The sequence below is a fragment of the Acipenser ruthenus genome, chromosome 19 (assembly GCF_902713425.1).
Source record: "Acipenser ruthenus chromosome 19, fAciRut3.2 maternal haplotype, whole genome shotgun sequence".
In the NCBI taxonomy this organism is placed as follows: Eukaryota; Metazoa; Chordata; class Actinopteri; order Acipenseriformes; family Acipenseridae; genus Acipenser; species Acipenser ruthenus.
In genome coordinates this window covers 6,861,770-6,881,612 of record NC_081207.1, presented here as the reverse complement: position 1 = coordinate 6,881,612, position 19,843 = coordinate 6,861,770, and the positions used below count along the sequence as shown (strand labels likewise).

Below are 19,843 nucleotides of genomic sequence, written 5' to 3'. Positions count from 1 at the left end.
CAGCACCACCCCCCGGGCATGCTAAATACTCAAATACACCCATGTGTACAGTGACTTACCTGGGGTTCTACTTTAATGTAACATCATTTTTGTTCCTGGATAGTAAGTGTTATTTCCTAATTGCTTATGCCTCAAAAGTATAGAAAATGGCTATTATTCCCCACAAACTTTGCTTTTGTGACCAGGACAGTGATATTTTGAAATTTACCTATTTCCAATGAGAAAACAGGCGAATTTGTGTGTTTTCGTTCACATAAAGTCAGAAAAAAACAACATATGAATCCAAATTAACATGTATTTATACTAAAGTAATACAAAAATGACTACAAAAGATTTAGAAGTGAGTAGTTTTTCGAGATTTACGATTATACTGTAAATCACTTTCACGAATCAGCCCCCAAATGTAGTCTCCCATCATGTTCTCGTTACACTGTCTTTGGTAGCGGCGTTCAAAGTCCAGTATATCCTGGTGGAAGCGCTCGCCTTGCTCCTCCGAGTACGCTCCCATGTTCTCCTTGAATTTATCAAGATGAGCATCAAGGATATGGACTTTGAGGGACATCCTACAGCCCATTGTGCCATAGTTCTTCACCAGAGTCTCTCAACCAGCTCCACATATTTCTCGGCCTTGTGATTGCCCAGGAAGCCCCGAACCACTGCGACAAAGCTGTTCCAAGCCGCTTTCTCCTTCTAGTGAGCTTCTTGGGGAATTCATTGCACTCCAGGATCTTCTTTATCTGTGGTCCGACAAAGACACCGGCTTTGACCTTTGCCTCAGACAGCTTAGGGAAGAAGTCCTGAAGGTACTTGAAGGCTGCCGACTCCTTATCTAGAGCTCTGACAAATTGTTTCATAAGGCCCAATTTGATGTGCAGTGGTGGCATCAGCACCTTCCGGGGGTCCACCAGTGGCTCCCACTTGATGTTGTTCCTCCCCACAGAGAACTCGGTCCGCTGTGGCCAGTCCCGCCTGTGGTAGTGCGCCTTGGTGTCCCTGCTGTCCCAAAGGCAAAGATAGCAGGGAAACTTGGTAAAACCGCCTTGGATACCCATCAGGAATGCCACCATTTTGAAGTCTCCTATGACCTCCCAGCCGTACTCATCGTACTTCAAGGCATCCAGCAAGGTCTTGATGCTGTTGTAATCCTCTTTGAGGTGCACTGAGTGAGCCAGGGGAAGAGACGGGTACTTGTTACCATTATGGAGCAGCACGGCTTTGAGGCTCCTGGATGAGCTGTCAATGAAGAGGCGCCACTCATTCTGGTTACAGGCGATTCTGATTGCCTCGAACAGACTGGTCACATTGTGGCAGAAGCAGAGCCCATCTTGACGGGTGAAGAAGCTGGAAAAAGGTTGGTGACGCTTCCTCTGATCTGCGACTTGCACACTTTCATCCAACAAGTTCCACTGCTTGAGCCTAGACGTCAAAAGCTTGGCATTGGACTTGGTGAGACCAAGATCTCTAATCAAGTCGTTGAGGTCTTTTTGGTTGGGGTAGTATGGGTTTCTCTCCTCAGCTCCACCTCTGAAATTGTCATCTGGATCTACAACGTCTTCCTCGCCTCTGACTTGCTGCTCTCTTCTAAAGACGGCTGCTCTCTCTCCGGAGGAGTGGGTACGGGGAGCTCATGGCAGTGTGGCACTGGGGCGATGGATGAAGGAAGGTCCGGATACGTGATAGCAGGTGCATTCTTGCCAGTCCGACGTTTGGAAGGGTCCACCATGCAGAAGTAGCAGTTGCTTGAGTGGTCAGTGGGTTCCCGCCAAATTATTGGGATAGCGAACTTCATGGCTCTTTTTTCCCCTCTGTACCATCCTACAAAAATACATTTATTTCACCCATGACTAATGTGTAAGAGATTCTCGCAACATTTTTCATATATGATATATTTTTCAATAACATTGAAAATTGTAAAACATTTTAAAATTAAAAAGTTTTACAATTTTAAAAATTTTAACAAATTTTATAACATAAAATTCCGAGCAACAATTGTCCATCTTATCTTCCAGAGTTTTTTTGCAGTGCTCGCAGGTGAAATGAGGTGCCCCGGGTTTGTCTTGATCCCCGACAGGCATGCCGAAATATGCCTTGTAGGCCTCACACATCTTAGCAGATGCTTCCACGGAGTACTTTTTCGCTCTTGTCTTGATAAATTGGCCGCAGACATAGCAAAATGCGTCTGCCGGATGCTTGCAGCCTCTTGATGCCATCTCAGAAAAATGCAGATATGTATCCACTTAGGCAGCTGGAACTAAACTGGTGGGCTTAAGGCCCCTGTATTTATACTACTATTTATATTACTGGAAAGTTCTAGAAAGTTCTAGAAGTTACTCCAAGTTTACTCAGCACTGAATCTATCTGGAATGTTCTGGAAAGTAGGTAAATTTCAAAATATCACTGTCCTGGTCACAAAAGCAAAGTTTGTGGGGAATAATAGCCATTTTCTATACTTTTGAGGCATAAGCAATTAGGAAATAACACTTACTACCCAGGAACCAAAAAAAAAAAAAAAAATTGTTACACAGTATTATATATAACGTGCATCTGTATTTAGAATCATCATTGCTGTAGTCAGTAAAATAACTTCACAAAAATAATAACAAGTAATACTTAAAAGAATGTGTACCAAAACTCATTTCAACATTGATAACGATTTCAGAGGAAATATTAAAGTCGTCTCGTTCTTTATATCCGCAGTTTCAATACAGCAGCTTGACGTACACCTGTGGTTGCCTATTTCCTCTTGCTAACCCCACCTTCCATGGCAAGGGTTTTGTAAGAAAAGCAAATAATAATAATAATAATAATAATAATAATAATAATAATAATAATAACATTTTGCCTGTTTCAATGCTTTGTGAGTAGTTGGTATTGAACTCTTAGCATTGATTGTATTTATATTCACTCATAAATTTGGATGTTATTCAAAATAAAGTTTATTTATTTATTTATTTATTTATTTATTTATTTATTGATTGATTGATTGTTTGTTTTACACATCCCTAATTATTCACTTCAAAGTTGTGGGGCGGTAACACTTTGTAAAAAAAGGATTGGAATTTAATATAACCAGACATGATTCAAAATCACTGTTGTGTTCCAGTAATCATGAATGTATGACACACCCCATGCTTCAAAAGAACTTATTATCTGTAAATCAAAAGACAAACATAGTGTATATAGATAATGATAGCAGTACAAATAAAAACACAATGGAACATAAATGAAAACATTACTGGAAATGTGTCAGACAGGGAGGCAGGAATGTCCCTTTGTTTTTTTAAATGCACATTTTTTATTTATTTTCCAGATGATTTTTTATAACAATAATCACACAAAATCCAGATTAACATAGCAAAATAAATAAACCACACAATACAAGGACACAAACAATTGTGCAGTTATATATAGGAGGGTAGAAAACTCTGCAATCAGAGAGCCAGGTCCATGACAAAGATCAGCCCTGACCCCTAGTACTTATTGAAGAAGGGTCCTTTAGTATACTTAATGTGTTTTGGATGCCCAGTGTAAGAAGGGGCCCCAAACATATTCAAATGTGGGTATTTTATTTAACAAAGAGTTAGTTATTTTTACAAAACTATTAAGTTGGGACATATCTAGAACCCAATCCTGAAGCATAGGTGCTGAATCACTCTTCCAACGAAATAAGTTGCCACCAGTTAGTTAATACAGGACATGTTCATGTGACCCTACATCCACATTACATCTCCAGCATTTATCATTTGTAGAAATATTAACCCTGTGCAGCTTTTTTGGGGTCCAGTGCTATCTGTGTGGTATCTTAGCTTGTATGAACCTATTCCCTATTTCTCAGCCACTTTGAAAGGGCACTCTGTATTTGAAGGTGTCTCGAAAATTGCGATTGTGGTAGACCATATTTCTCTGATACCTGTACAAAACTTAAAAAATCATTTTGTGTGATCATCAACAAGATCTATTACATGTTTAATGCCCGCCCTATTCCAATGTTCCCAGAAAATTGTTTAGGAATGTGCTTTTGTATGATTCATTGTATAATTCTTTAAATTTAATTTAAATAATATTGTATTGAATTACATGCAGTTATTCATAAACGCTCCACAGAACAAAACAAACATGATTACAAAACAGGAGCTCATACAGTGTTGATGACGGGCAAACTGCGCGTAGTGCAGCAGAGGCCTTCTGTGAAAGGTATGCAGACAAGCCAAAGCCAAGACACCCAACAGGGACTGTAGTTCTAATTACCATGGCAGACAAATGGCTGAGCTCAATTTATTTTTTCCCTTCTTAGTTTACCACAGTAAAAGTGCATGATAATTTTGCTTTATTACACTTTGCTATGCTGTTCCAACTTTGATAAGGGTTATTATGGCATGATATTTTTACATATACACCGTTTCTACTGCCTCTAATTCAAGGATTAATGGCTCCCCTACAATAAAGTGGATGTCTGCACCATAGAACAGCTCAAGGCTTTGTTCCACAGCAAGGTGATTCCCAGAACTCTTTCAGGTAGCACAGTTCAGAGTGGTCACACCAAGCCCTTTTATGATGCAGAGTGGTGTCTAGCTCCAGGCTCTTTCTCTCACATCACCATTCACACCCTTGCTTGCCTAGGGTATGGGGAAGATTTTGTATGCGACAGTTTGCTACCACAGATTACTTCTGGTTTTGTATAATAAAACAAACTAAAATTTTATTTTTAAGACTGTACATAACACAGGCTTCCCAGGATAGTTTTAAGCTGTTGTGTATTACCATTGAATGTAACCTTACACCTTTATTTATGTTAAGTGACAGTATTTAACAGCAATTAAAAATGTTAGATGACTATAACATTTTTAAAACATATTTATGCCGTATTTGTTTCTCATCCGATTTCTAGGACAGGTTTCACAACATTCTTTAAAATAAATGAAGACACACACACATACATCACAGCTTGGGGACAATGTTGAATACACATTGTATTCATAAACCTGGGCCTGTGCATTTCAAATGTTTTCGTAAAACTGAGTTCATTTTGAAATGAACTACAAAGAAAGTGTATTAAGGCCTAATCCTAATTAGAAAATGGTTCAGCCAATCGGCTTCCAGCTCTAGAAGTGTGAAATTGAAAAAAAAAAGATGGGAGTGAATCTGACCTACAGCACAGGGCATTATAATAACCAGGAGCTAAAATGTTTCCTAACCTATAGTGTTGTATTGTTAATGCTGCTAATGCTAATAGAGGCCAGGAAATTAATTTGAATTCCTTGGTTTTCTAGCACTTCTAAAGTCTTTTTTTTTGTATCTTTCACAAGTTTGAAATGAAAGCTTCTTAAACGGTGTTACATGTTCCCACGTGTTGCTACAACTGTTTACTTAAGGTGTGTGTATTGTTTTAATTATTATTTTTTTTTTACATTTTGACCACTTTTTTTAAACTTTTAAACTGCATTCCTTGTCTCAAGATGGCTTCCCATGTACCTGCATGGACCTCTCAGAACTACATTTCCAATCATCCTCCTGCTCACTGGTAAATCCATCTCAGTTACTTATGTGTGCAGGAGGATGATGGGAAATGTAGTTCTGAGAGGTCCATGCAGGTACATGGGAAGCCATCTTGAGGCAGGGAATGCAATTTAAAAGTTAAAAAAAATGTCAAAATGTAAAAAAATAATTAGAACAATGCACACACCTTACGTAAACAGTTGTAGTAACACATGGGAACATGTAACACAATAAAATAAAAAGGTCCTTATGAGCCCTTTTAAATCAAGCTCTTATGGTGCTTTGGGGCTTCTCAGAAGTCTATTTTGAAATACAATACATTGGAAATGCAAATGATCCCTAGAATAACAAGGCAACAACCCAAACGACAATATAAAATGGCAACGCCCCAAGGCTCTGAGTATGATGCACCCGATTTCCTAAAACCTCATGCTGCTGCTTCAGGGAAAATAAGCTAATGAGTAGCATAGGAATGACGTCATTCCAGAGCATTCTGCTGCTGGTATGTACTCATTGGAATTTGTATTACCAAGTCTAGATGGAAAAAAAAGAGTTACATAACTTTGTTTAAAATGTTTATTGTGTTTTGTTCTGTAAGTGTATGTGTGTGTGGGGGAGGACACGTGTATGTGATTTTGTTTCAATAAACAGGTAAGGGTGTGCAGGAAAATCTAATTTCTATGTGAAAACCAAGTCTTCAAAAAAAAAAAAACCTGCCCATTTCTCCCCTTTTAATTGTATATCAACATTGTCAAAAAGCCCATTTTTTTCACCATTGAACTGCTCAGGTGAAGACTATTTATTCTGCCACAATGCTTGGTATTCCTTCTCATTCACTTCAGGTGTTACATGGAATAGGGTCCCATCTGACACCACATACTATCCTATGTACAGCTAAAAAAGGAGTTTATAACTCTGGGGAGGGTCCTTTTCCTGTAACACAGGAAGGGAACCTATAGTGTTGTGACAATCAAGGCTGTAAAACAAACACAGCCAAACAATATGGAACGTTTCTGTCACAGTATTTACCCCTGTTTAATTAACCTTTAGCTGTGAAAAATGGAAACACAACAAAGTGGAGAAATGTGTACTTTGATTCAATTAATGCATCATCAATGACCAATCAAATTTTCCTAAAACCATTTTCCCTGTGATAAAAAATGAGGTCCTTTATGAACATTTCTTTGTAGAACACTAACAACAATTCTTTAAACAAAAGCCAACTGGCGAGATTAGGTTCAGATGCAAGGTTTTTAGGGTTTTGATCACGTGTAAAAATCAAAGTAAGTAAAAGTAAAGTAAAAAATCGGTATGCCAACATTTCTACACTACGGGATATTACATATATCATTGAGGTTTTGATGATCTTCTGTATTAGCAATGTATTACAATCACAAGCTTTCAAAGCCGTTTATAACACAAGCACACCCTTAGTGTTTTGTGTTTTGTTAGTGTTTTGTTAACACTCCCTGCATTGAGTAAAGCACATGACACAAGCTCACAGGAGAAATTGTATTTTTTTATTTTTCATGAAATAAAATAATTTCAAATACAAAAACAACAGTTTTAACAGAAGTGAGGAACATTATATAAAAGAAAAAAAAAATCTGAAAGAGTAGCAGAGTGAAAGCTGCTTGTAAAGCCCACTATAAAAGTATCATCTACAAACAATCTTTATAGACATGTCTTTATACAGATAACTTAACATGGGAAAGGTGCACTTTAGACAGGGATTCTTGTGAGTGATCACAAAAGAGATACACAGGTTTGACTATTTGCTTTATAGTTACAGTTTTCATCCTTAACATTGAATCTAATGTATGTATCAGAGTAGTGGATTTCTATTCGTATTATATCTTTATATAGAAATGTATCCACATAGAATTGTCAAGTGGGGTTTTACACAAAAATACTTGGGAGTTTGAAATCATCTCCTCTTTGGAGACTGCCCTGCGCTGGTTTAAAACGCCACGCAAGCTGGAACCGGAGAGGCTGTTACAGTTCAAGTCCATGATTGACTTTGCTCGGAAGAAGAGAAACGACAGCATAAACCAGAGAACCATTTCAGACTTTTTTTGCTAAGGAATATCCTGTGCAGGTGATAAACGTGATGCATGTTGCAGAAAGGTTTTGTGTACAAATGTTCAGCTCCAATGTTTTGCTTCCCAACAATAAACTTATACAGCTCTTTTTTTCTTGTGTCCCTGTGCATCTGTTTTCTGAATGGACAGATTGACCTAACTGTAATAGGAACCCTCGGCTCATTTAAAGATTTCCCCTGCCAGGCATGGAGGCGTAACACATTACAGTTGTCAGTAACATAAAAGGTGCTGGGATAAGTCACAGCTGGATTTTCTGAGCATTTTATGGCACAGAGGATTCCACCTGGATCAACCATGTATTTTTAACCGTGGGACAATAGATGCAGTCCAGGGTGATTCATCTGCACCATTTATGAATTTATAGACATCAATCAAGTCCGCTCTTTCCTTCTTTTTGTCTAGGCTGAAGAGATTCAATTCTTTTAAACTTTTCTCATCGCTCATGTCACTGTCTTGGGATCAGCCTAGTTGCCCTTCTCTGTATCTTCTCTAGTGCAATGATGCCTTTTTTTTAGTGAGGTAACCAAAACGGCCCACATTATTCTATGTGGGGTCTAACTAGGGCATTGTATAATCTTGGCATAACCTCTCTAGACTTGTATTCCACGCCTTTCGCAATATAGCCTATTGTATTTGCCTTTTGAATTGCCTCACCACATTCGCGAGATACCTTTAATGGTGAATCCACTTATATGGGATCTTTAGATGTAATTAAGCAGAGACACCAAGCATTCTTTAAAATAACTCATTATTACCTGTTCCAGCAGGTATCTGAGGCTTATACATTGCAATTCATTTGTAACTAGAAGTGATTGTCGTTATCGCCACAGGATTGTAAAGCTTTCTCCCATCGGTAAAGATAATTTAGGCAAACTCAGGACCTGCACAGGAAAAAAAAGAAAATGTGATGTCATTAGTGTCAACACACACACAGATACTGCATAAGAAGCAGATCTGACAAGCAGTTTTACAGGCACTACAGTGTGACACTGCTCAGATTCTGAAGCCCACCGCTTCATAAAGACTTTACAGCCAGATCTGAATTCACAAAAAATACTGATATCCCTGCACGCCACGTGGAGGGATATCACACATTATATAATACATACAATATATACATTCAGCATTAACAAGGGAGGCAGCTGGGAGGACTTTAGGATAGGGGAACAAACCAAATTGATTCCGAAACAATAAATAAATAAATACATAAAATAAATCTGAATTCAATTAAAAGTCAAAATCTCTTGTTTTTGGTAATAGGGGTCTGGCGAATAGTGCACAAGCAGCACCTAGGAGTGTTACTGCTTTAACTGTTTAATTTGGCCACCATTTGGCTTCAGTGATGAAACAGCATTAACACAGCAGAATGCAGCCCTGTGACAGCGGCTGTGGGAAGCGATTTCTGGGAGATATACCTTGGTGTCGGAACGGTAGGAGAAGACTGCGCTGGTCTGCCCGTTAACAAGCACCTCCCGAGGAGGAGAGGATACTCCGAACACCCAGGCCTGCTCCAGCTGGAGCCCATCAATCGCACTGCTCAGACTCAGAAGCTCACTCACCAGCATGTTCTGAGGGGGAGAGTCAGTGGCAAAACACGCCATTAAATAAAAAAAAAAAAAAAACACAAACATGATACATCAATAACCTGAAAACTCAAATCAGCAGTCCATTATCTCCCATAGCAATCGCAGTATAACCGGTCAACAGCTGACTTGTGCAAGCAAGTTAAGAAACAAAATTCTAGTAAAAATCCAGGAGTGAGATATTGTATTATTAAACCCATGTACTTTACAAGAAGCTGCAGTTACATTACTGCAGTCTTCCTGCTCGTGTGTGCCATTGAAGTGGTTTTATTCCCTTCAAAAGCAAAACGTGTCCAGCCAGTCCTTAATACATTCATTTCATATATTTTAGAGATTCAGTTCCACATTACTGTACGCAGTTCCGCTGGTAGGTTATATAGCTTAGGGAGGTTTATAAAACAGAAGTTACATGGGGACTGGAGTCAGTGCTGAGGTACAACATCGAAAGGGATACAGAAGCAGAAGAAATGTAGCAAAAGGATTAAAAAAATAACTACTGCTGACAGTACTGTTGTTTGGACCCATTCACAGGTTTTCATCGGGGGCAATTCACACCCGGAGCAGTGTAGGAAGTGCGTCGCTACTGTTCTTAGCAGGAAGTGTAAAGTGTGACTCAAACACAGTGCATAACTGTGAATTTTAACTTAATAATCATCAAAGCTACAAAAGGTGGTAAACAACAATGCTGTCTCCTCCTCTCAGGCTTTTAAACACTAGCCTTGTAACTGAGGGTAATGCTTGGTGTACAGTGTAATGCTGGAGGTGTCATTTGTACCAGTTGAATGGATTTATTGTGGAGGGGGGGGGGGGCAGTGACTCACTCGATTGACGAGGAAGAGGATGTGAGTGTAGTCTCCTGTCTCGAAGGTCTGCAGGCTGTCTCCGTCATCCCAGAACAGCTCCCCCCGCGCAGAGCCCTCTCCGGACAGTGCCACCGTCAGACAGAAAGGGTTACTGCGGGACTGCGAAGTTGTAAATCCTGGAACCTGAGGGTGAACATACACAACACACAGCTTAACGCAAGAAGCAGCTCATTTCTGCCTATTAAACAAGCTCCTAACGTAATCTTGCTCTGTCAATATCAGTGTCCCTCGCTTCTAATCATTTCCCTCTGTTACTGAATGGAGCAGCCCACAGCCTTGTTCCAGCCACTGTTTAAGTGAACCTACATTTTTAATTCGGTGATTAAGGCTGGAACAAAATCCTGGACTGGAATGCATTGACAGAGCCCCAAGTGAGGAACAGGGGTCTATATGATAAGTCTGCACTCACTTGCTGTGGTACGATGTGTCCTTCCCGTACATGGACGTTGATAGTGTCTAAAGGTGCTGGCAGAATCAGGTACTGTCCCTTACTGTGGATAGCAGAGCCCTGCAGAAGATTCAAAGCAAAGTTCAGAGGAAACGATACACAGATCAGTTGGCTGTGTATAAACTGTGACCTTAATGTGCAAAGCGACCCCTTTTTCACCATAATACTGATCTGCATCAATATTTAAGATGTTTCAGTGATTCATCACGGCAAACCTATTTCAGTAAATATTTCACGCTTATAATTATTAAATATAGTACTTTGAAAGAGTCAGTGGTACACCTAAAGTAGTGTGACTAGCTCTCTCTATTGGTGAAAGGCTGTAAAGCCATCAGCTCACAGGGCCTCCAGTTAAAAAGTACCCATAAACTGATATGCTAACAAATTACTTCATGTGGTAATATTACACTGCATTACAGTAGCAAATGCCCTTATAACCACTGTCAGGCAAACCTCATTATCCTGTACTAAACTTGGTCTTGGAGGTAGATGACTGGCAATGGTTTCAAATAGGTCATTATAGAGGCCTAGGAAAGACAATTCCAGTCAAAACAACTGCTGCATTTTTCAGCGATTTTCGAAAATAGCAATTGCAAACAAACAGGCCTGTACTTCCACACAGGATATTTAAACATGCCCTGCAATCCCACTACATACAAAACCAGTGCTTACGTCATGCAGGTTATACCAGGTCGAGGGGGGGAGATAGGCAGTCAGTTCTGTCACGTTGGGCTCCAACACTGGACTAATGAGCAGAGCCTCCCCCCACATGAACTGACGGTCCACTGTGTGGGAATTCACATCCGAGGGGAACCTACAAGAAAACGCAACAACATTTTTAACAGTACAGGTAGGCCTGTCTATTTTTGGACAACTTTATAGGAGAGGAGGTCTACAAAATCCAGATTTTCAGCACAACAGGGAGTCTGCTCTTACTCGAGGAAGAGGGGCCTGGTGACAGTCTGGGCAGCGACATGCGCTCTGTGGAACAGCGTGTACAGGAACGGCAGGAGAGAGTAGCGCAGGATCATGGCTTTCCTCATTGCGTCCTGGGCCTTCTCGCTGAACACAAACGGCTCCTGGGGCTGCAAATAAAACAAACGATTGTCCGTTTTAAATTGTTAACCAGTGAGGGGAGTTCTAGCAAAACAAAATCTTGTACGTCTGAAAATAACATTTAAAAACCGCCCTTCGCAACCTCTGCCTACCGTGTTGGGCCGGTCATTGTGGTTCCTCATAAAGGGGTAGAAGGCCCCCAGTTGTGTCCAGCGCACGCACAGCTCCTCCGAGGTGTTACCCTCGAACCCGCAGATATCAGCCCCAACTAGGGGCACCCCATACAGGTTAAAGAGGAGCACGGCTGAAAGAGAGGAGAGCCGCACTGTAACTGTGCATTCACAGCAAAATCTAGATACACTTCCAATGTTATACTAATGAGGTGAAACGGCAGATGAAATTACAGTGTTACTTAACTCTGTTAAACACTTAATTCACAAATCATAAACTTCATTAAACAGCATAGTAACAATCAACTTAAATACAATTTGAACACAAATTAAAGGGAAACAATCACAGATTCTGTGTTAAAACCTTTATAAACTAAGTCAAATGTTACATCCGAATATAAGACTGAAATGATACTGCTTTCCTGGGAGGGGATGTTAACACATTAACCACTTCCTCACCGGGTACTGTATAGCGGAGTTGCTCCCAGGTGCTCTGAACATCACCTGTCCAGTGGCCAGCGTAGCGCCCGTGGCTGGAAAAGGTGGAGCGTGAAATCACAAAGGGACGCTTTCCACGGACTTTAATCAGAGCACTGCAACAGAAAACACAATTTAATATGAACCTCACAGGATGAAAAGGTCAAACTAATACAGTATCACCACAGCTGGCACTTTATCAGCCCCTGAGTGGCGGCTTTATGAAAAGTCCAGTAGATTACGATACTGAACCAGAATAAATATCCAACACCATTATACCAGAAATAATTACTAAAACCACATACATTTTGTATACAAATTTAATTTCAAAACAACATTAAATGTCCAATAAAATGCATAGAGTTTATAGTGCACTGTGCAGTATGTTTTTGGATAAATAGCTCACGTACACAGTAGCGGGACACAGTGAATAAGAAAGCCCACATTCTAAAGCAGATGAACTGGAAGCCAGGGCGGCTCACTCAATCACTCACTCATGTGAAGCAATGGCCTCGGTTAGTCCATACAGGTTGTGCAAGTTGTAATGTGAGGAGAGGTGCTGGGAGCTGGAGGCACAGAGAGTCTTCGACTTGAGACTTCCCCCTACCACTCCTGGAACACAGAGACAGTTCAGGATCAAGATCAACTGTAATGAAGGTTTTAAAGAACGAGAACGTATTCTAGACTTGAAAATCAAGGAGCTAGCTTTGCTATTTCCACAACAGCAAACTCTCAATCACACACAATTATAAGCATTAAAGAGACCAATGGGTTGGATACTGTCTTCATCTGCCTAATATATTGTCCTTTCTGTTTCTTCTCTGGATGAAGGAATCTTGTGATTCTGCAGATGGAATTTGACTTAAAATACTCAAGTACAGTTTCAAAAGTAAAAATAAAGTAATGCTTGGTGTCCACGCGGTGACTGAAAGGGGTAGCTGACACCTGCAGAGGATCGCTACCGAATTCAGAACGAGAGCAAGATTTTGAAACCAGAGTTCACGGAGTTCCTTACACTCTGTCTGCAGTGCCACCTGCCTCAGGTGTGTTAGCTGTTGTGATAGTTACCTGGGACATAGGGAGGATTCTCCAATTCATTGCTGGGGCAGCCATGCAGTGATCCCATGACAAAGTTTGAAGGCTCGTTCATATCCTGTGGACAGCAAAGCAGCGTTGTATATTAGCAAGGTATACTGGTACCCCCATAAGATCCAAGCTGTCAGACAGTACAGACATTCAGTATAATTGAATACAGTATAATTACAATCCACATTCCGTCAAAGGGCACTTTATCATGGAACTCCTTCACATTGTCGTACCACCAGCGGTGAGTCTCTGGGTTGGTAAAATCAGGGAAAGCTGTCGGGCCGGGCCAGACCTGAACAAAAAGAGAGCAAAAAAATAAAATAATGTACATGCTGTAAATTATTTGAACAGCACATATTAAAAATCCAGAAATATTGTACTTTAAAGTGTACTGATTACACCGTGTAACAATTTTTTTTTATTTTTTTGCTCCTGGGTAGTAAGTGTTATTTCCTAATTGCTTATGTCTCAAAAGTATATAAAATGGCTATTATACCCCACAAACTTTGCTTCTGTGACCAGGACAGTGATATTTTGAAATTTACCTATTTTCCAGAACATTCCAGATAGATTCAGTGCTGAGTAAACTTGGAGTAACTTCTAGAACTTTCTAGAACTTTCCAGTAATATAAATAGTAGTATAAATACAGGGGCCTTAAGCCCACCAGTTCAGTTTAGTTCCAGCTGCCTAAGTTGATACATATCTGCATTTTTCTGAGATGGCATCAAGGTCATAGGAGACTTCAAAATGGTGGCATTCCTGATGGGTCTCCAAGGCGGTTTTACCAAGTTTCCCTGCTATCTTTGCCTTTGGGACAGCAGGGACACCAAGGTGCACTACCACAGGCGGGACTGGCCACAGCGGACCGAGTTCTCTGTGGGGAGGAACAACGTCAAGTGAGAGCCACTGGTGGACCCCCGGAAGGTGCTGATGCCACCACTGCACACTAAATTGGGCCTTATGAAACAATTTGTCAGAGCTCTAGATAAGGAGTCGGCAGCCTTCAAGTACCTTCAAGACTTCTTCCCTAAGCTGTCTGAGACAAAGGTCAAAGCCGGTGTCTTCGTTGGACCACAGATAAAGAAGATCCTGGAGTGCAATGAATTCCCCAAGAAGCTCACTAGTAAGGAGAAAGCGGCTTGGAACAGCTTTGTCGCAGTGGTTCGGGGCTTCCTGGGCAATCACAAGGCCGAAAACTATGTGGAGCTGGTTGAGACTCTGGTGAAGAACTATGGCACAATGGGCTGTAGGATGTCCCTCAAAGTCCATATCCTTGATGCTCATCTTGATAAATTCAAGGAGAACATGGGAGCGTACTCGGAGGAGCAAGGCGAGCGCTTCCACCAGGATATACTGGACTTTGAATGCCGCTACCAAGGACAGTATAACGAGACTACATTTGGGGGCTGATTCGTGAAAGTGATTTACAGTATAATCGTAAATCTCGAAAAACTACTCACTTCTAAATCTTTTGTAGTCATTTTTGTATTACTTTAGTATAAATACATGTTAATTTGGATTCATATGTTGTTTTTTTCTGAACGAAAAGACACAAATTCGCCCGTTTTCTCATTGGAAATAGGTAAATTTCAAAATATCACTGTCCTGGTCACAAAAGCAAAGTTTGTGGGGAATAATAGCCATTTTCTATACTTTTGAGGCATAAGCAATTAGGAAATAACACTTATTACCCAGGAACAAAAATTGTGTTAAATAGTGTTATTAGTGTTTCAACTATTTTGCTGTATATATGAAATGGATGTCATTCATTGAGAGGGTTCGGCCTGGCCGCCACGTGCCTTTCCGATCAGTGGCTGCCCAGTCTGGTTCAAAATGAACACTCCTCTTTTCAGGCCATCGTCAAAGGGCTTGTAGGAGCCGGGGAGCCCTGAGCTGCTGATGCCAGGGTCCTGGGAGAGAAGAAATCAAGTGTCTCATGTGAGGGTTTTCAAAAGCTTCTCTTCATTTTACAGCTTTATTGTAAAAGGGGCCAGCTTTTAAATCTTTTTAATTCTCTTACTTCCAAGCAAAACAGAAAAAAAAGTTACTGAATCCAGAATGCTGGACCATATCTCCATATTTTGCATGTAAAAGCACTATATATGTTTTACTCAAATGCAATAACCTAAACCACTTTTTTTATCAATTATTTTCAAAAATATAAAATAAATAGCTCACAATCTCCCAGTTTAAGGTAAAGACGTGTTAGGCACCAAGAACCACATTTTAATGTATAAAATTGTACTTTACAAAAATAAAACCCCACATACCCTGAAACAATGCAACTAAATAAGGAAATAGATTTTAAAGTTGATTATGACTAAGTGCATAGATGAAACACTGCCTTGAAGCAGTAATTTAGTTTTCTTTGGTTTTGTGAACTCACCACAATCATGACGTACTTCATGCCTTTCTCATGGAACTCCTGCACCATCTGAGAATAGTCTCCGAAGTTCTGCTGGTTGTAAGTGAAGTCTCTCCTGCCGTCCGCGTAGTCTATGTCGTTCCACTGCACATCCTGTGTAAACAGGCAGGAATCAGTTTCTTATGTTCATTATTGCTCACGGCTTTTTGTGACCCTGCCAGTTTCACGCATATTGGTTTCCATAATTTACATCACACACATGCACACACTAGCCAGCCAAGCACAGTTTCATTGCCAGTTCTGCTTTAAACATTTTTGGGCAGGATAAACAAAAAACATGATTGTTTCTGCGTAGGTAAAGCTAAAAAAAATCCTCAATTTCTTACTATTTTTGCAACAGGTACAAAATGATTTGTACAAATCCACAGTGCCAACTAAAGAAAAGCCTGATGGAAAACATATGTCTTTATCCTAACGTTGAATAGGGAATTGACACTGCACTTTAGCCACCCTGGCACCACATCTCTTAATAGAGAGCTAGGGACGACCAAAAGGCCAGACGGCATTTGCGGAATCCAAACTACAACAAGGCAGATCTCACAGAAGCAAGAAGCAGCAAAACTTTACTGGTAGCCTAAGAGCTGGAGTAAAGTGCAGATTGGGTGCATGAAGTATCCTGCCTAGCCCTTACCTCCAGAAGGGAGCACTCACCAGTGGGAAGTTGGCCTTTCGCATGCTCTCCACGACGCTGCGGGTCACGTTGGTGGAAGAGTAACCCCAACGACAGAGATGGAAACCCAGTCCCCAATAGGGGGGCATCAGGGGGTACCCTGAAAAAATATTCAGCGTCAGAATGCACAGATGAATTTTGGCACTTTTATTATTTCTTTTGAAGGCATATTTAGTTCTTAAAAACATATTTTACAAAGTGGGGACGTCCCCACAACGTCGTTTTTTCAGGCGTTACTATCTTTGTGGGGACTTTTTCTCAAATTTTGTCTGCACATTGACAGTAATACCTGGCCACACAGACACACACACATGCACCACAGTCTCAAACTGGAGCACCTACCTATAACATCCAGGTACTGCCGGATGACACTCTTTGGATCAGGCCCCAAAAAGACATAAAAGTCAAATATCCCCCCGATCGTCCTCCAGGTCAGGGCAGGTGCAGGCTGGACAACAACGTCTATTTAATAAAGAAGAGCCCAATAAATGTCACATGTGATTCTGTACTATAAATAGACTTACTGGAGCTAACAAAGGCATACTTACCCATCCCATTACTGTTAAGCAGGAACACACCGTGTGCCAAGCCATCGCCCTCCTGGACCAGGTAGAAAGGGTGAGAGCCGTATAGGTTGGCATCACTCTGCAACACAAAACACACAATGCACCTCAGGGAAATGCACAGGACACAGAAGATCAGAGCAGAAATTGCACCTGCTCAATAGAGTAGCTACTCCTGATTGTGCAGCAAGGCACTGCAGTTGGTAACTGGTCATTGCTAAGGTGTTCCTGCACGTTAGTTTAAGAAAAAGACTCACATGTGGTGCTGTGTCTCGGTTCCAGAAGGTGACTGTGGTCCAGTTGAGGTCAATGGTCAGGTTGGTGAGGTGCTCCCCCAGGCCAGAGATGTGTGGGGAGGCCAAGGAGGTAGAGATCTGGAGGAATTGGTCAGCAAAGAAAAGGGGGGCCACTGTGGTGTTTAGTCTGGGTACGAGAACAAAAACACCAGACTCACTACTCCACCATGAGAAACTGCACCCTACACAGTGTAACAGCAGCACTTGTTTAAACACAATACATATACAGATTACTGTGTTGCACCGTTTAGTTTGCTTACACATTTTCATATAAAACCTGACAGGGAGTGTACCGTCAACTTAGGTGTAATCCGACCAACACATTTCACATGTTCAAAATCAGTTTGAATAAAAGGACTGGCCATATACAAAGTATTTTATGTTGGAATATATATATATAAAAGTCAAATATCCCCCCGATCGTCCTCCAGGTCAGGGCTGGGGCAGGCTGGACAACAACGTCTATTTAATACAGAAGAGCCCAATAAATGTCACATGTGATTCTACTATTCATTTGCCTTTTGATTTGTCTAACACAGTTTAAGTTTTTGGAGGTCTACGCGTCTGGGGCAACTGAAGTGAGTCCGGCTCTGCTTGCTTACTGTTGAGGTATTAGCTACTTCACAATCCTGGGGGTCACTTACAGGACGCGACCGTTGGATGCCCTCCGGATGATGATGCCAAACGGCTCTTCCGAATATTCCACCGTGTAGAGAGGGGTCGCAGCCTGACCCTCCACCTGCGGGACGTCCAGCGGAACCTCGTAGCGCTTCACTACAGGGTCTTTCAGCTGTGGGTCCAACCAATTTGGGAGTTAGACATTTTTTATATATACATTAGGAAAGAAAACTACAGCAGGTGCAACTAAGGTTTAACAACCTGTGCATCCACGACCTATCTATAGCTTTCATATTTTCACTGGCACGGAGGCAGAAACACTTAAAAAAAAAATCAAACTGTATAGTACAGAGACTTCCCGCTACTCACCGTGAAGTGCAGCCTCCCCTCTGTCTCCAACATCACCTCCAGCTGCACAGTCATGATGTCTTTGGGGAAGAATGACTTGGAGAAGCGGGTGAGGTTGGCAGTGTGCCCTCTCTTGGTCGGGATGAGCTTGCCCATGGAGTAGCTGGGGTAAGAGGGTGGGTAGAAGCACCAGGGCCCCTGCCGCGATAGGGGTACATAGCAGCACCCCCGAGTCTCACACTCCTGTTTGCTCACTGGCTTATCTGGGGCACAGTCAAACCTGCTCTCCGGAGAAGCACTGCACTGCTGCCCTACACTTTCCTCCAGCTCAGGGAACTTCTCCACAGTCCCTGAGTTTGTGGAAGCGTACTTAGTCCTGAAGATAAGGGACAGATCTGGAGAATGTGAGATTAGGGACCGGATGGCAACTTTGTGTTCAAAGTTTAGAGAGGATTGGTATAAGACTAAGAAAAAAGATATAAGGATGGCTAAACAGATGACTGAATACTTGGTGACAGTCATGGACATGCTAGGGAGCTTTGAGACAGCAGGACATTCTGTTGCTACTGTCCTCAAGAATCTGTCCCTGTCTTGTCCCATTTTTTGGATGAGAATGCTTGTACCAACTGGTATCTCTGGCTGAAAGAAAAAGCATTTTTGTTGAGGTCAGCATCCAAATATGTGTGGTCCTAATATGCCATTAACACCAGAGGTACATTAAAGGGTTAAACAATTACATAGTATAGTGATGGCGTCATGGCCAAAACCGCTACACAGCTAACATACACACAAACAATTACTTATCCTTGTGCTGCAGTAAAAGTTTGTCTGACCTGTCCGTTTTGTCAGTTTCTTCTCTTAATAGAAAATCACCTGACCCCAACATTCTACTTAGTTATCAAGTGCTTTTCTACAACACAAAACAAACTTTCTTTTTAAGATTCACACGATTCAGAACCGATAAACGGGCAGTAAATGTTTTCAAAGATATTCTCTCATCGATCAAAGTACAGTACATTGCAGGCTAAAGACTGACACATCATGCAAGCTCACCATCCTGCAGACAGTGTTTATAAATGCTCAGGTCAGTGCTAGTTCAAAAAACTTAGCTTAATGCTCCCGAAAGCACGCAAACGGTCTCTTTCATTAACTGCTGAACACAACCATGTCACAACGATGTATGTACAGTATTAAAAACTAACACATATGTCTACACTCGCTCAACGTTTTACAAAAGTTAATTAAAATAAATATTTTTATATATAAATAAAACCATTTTGATTGCAGAGGTGGGGCAGTGATTATTTACGGGTATAAAAAAGCACAGTTCAATGCCATGCAATAATGCTTAGATTTGCTTGTCAACATTTACATACTCTCTTGTGTTTATGGTTTTAAAGCAGTGTATTTTTCTACCTTGCTTTGCTGTGTTTTGAAAGGCTCTCACGAAAAGTCTAGGAAGTGCAATAAATTGCAATTTCGATGGCGTCTCGCTACGGACAAACTTATGCAGTGTAATATGCAAAATTGCAAAACCAACCTCCTGCTGTAGTCGTCCTCCTGTATTGTGAAAGACATGGACCATCTTGCAATTCAGAAACCAATTTAAAGCTGATAATTTTCTGCACAATCGCATCTTGT

General features: G+C 41.1%; 1 protein-coding gene across 2 annotated transcripts; it reads right to left on the bottom strand.

The window, feature by feature from the left end:
- Positions 1–6,994: 6,994 nt before the first annotated feature.
- Positions 6,995–19,676, bottom strand: gaa (alpha glucosidase). Of its 2 annotated transcripts, XM_034040450.3 has the most exons (20): positions 19,619–19,676; positions 18,224–18,841; positions 17,881–18,026; positions 17,198–17,363; positions 16,926–17,022; positions 16,720–16,839; positions 16,359–16,477; positions 15,669–15,800; positions 15,082–15,192; positions 13,460–13,573; positions 13,264–13,348; positions 12,690–12,807; positions 12,178–12,311; positions 11,701–11,852; positions 11,429–11,577; positions 11,165–11,306; positions 10,454–10,552; positions 10,003–10,167; positions 9,014–9,166; positions 6,995–8,479 (listed from the first exon to the last, which is right to left on the bottom strand). In XM_034040450.3, exons 2-20 carry the CDS (start codon positions 18,800–18,802, stop codon positions 8,417–8,419), a joined length of 2,844 nt encoding a protein of 947 aa, XP_033896341.3. In that variant the 5' UTR covers positions 18,803–18,841; positions 19,619–19,676; the 3' UTR covers positions 6,995–8,416. The 2 variants fall into 2 exon arrangements, with proteins under 2 accessions (XP_033896341.3, XP_058848423.1); XM_058992440.1 differs by lacking the exon at positions 19,619–19,676 and having other exon boundaries at positions 18,224–19,572.
- Positions 19,677–19,843: the final 167 nt, after the last annotated feature.

What these genes read in the sequence shown, in the direction of transcription:
- gaa (XM_034040450.3), bottom strand. Translation starts at nt 18,802, where the DNA reads ATGGGACAAGACAGGGACAGATTCTTGAGGACAGTAGCAACAGAATGT. An exon ending in ACCGAGACACAGCACCACAT is followed by an intron (nt 17,023 to 17,197) that starts GTGAGTCTTTTT and finishes TTTGTGTTGCAG; the next exon opens with AGTGATGCCAACCTATACGG. An exon ending in TCCTCTTCCTCGTCAATCGA is followed by an intron (nt 9,167 to 10,002) that starts GTGAGTCACTGC and finishes TCTCCCCCTCAG; the next exon opens with AACATGCTGGTGAGTGAGCT.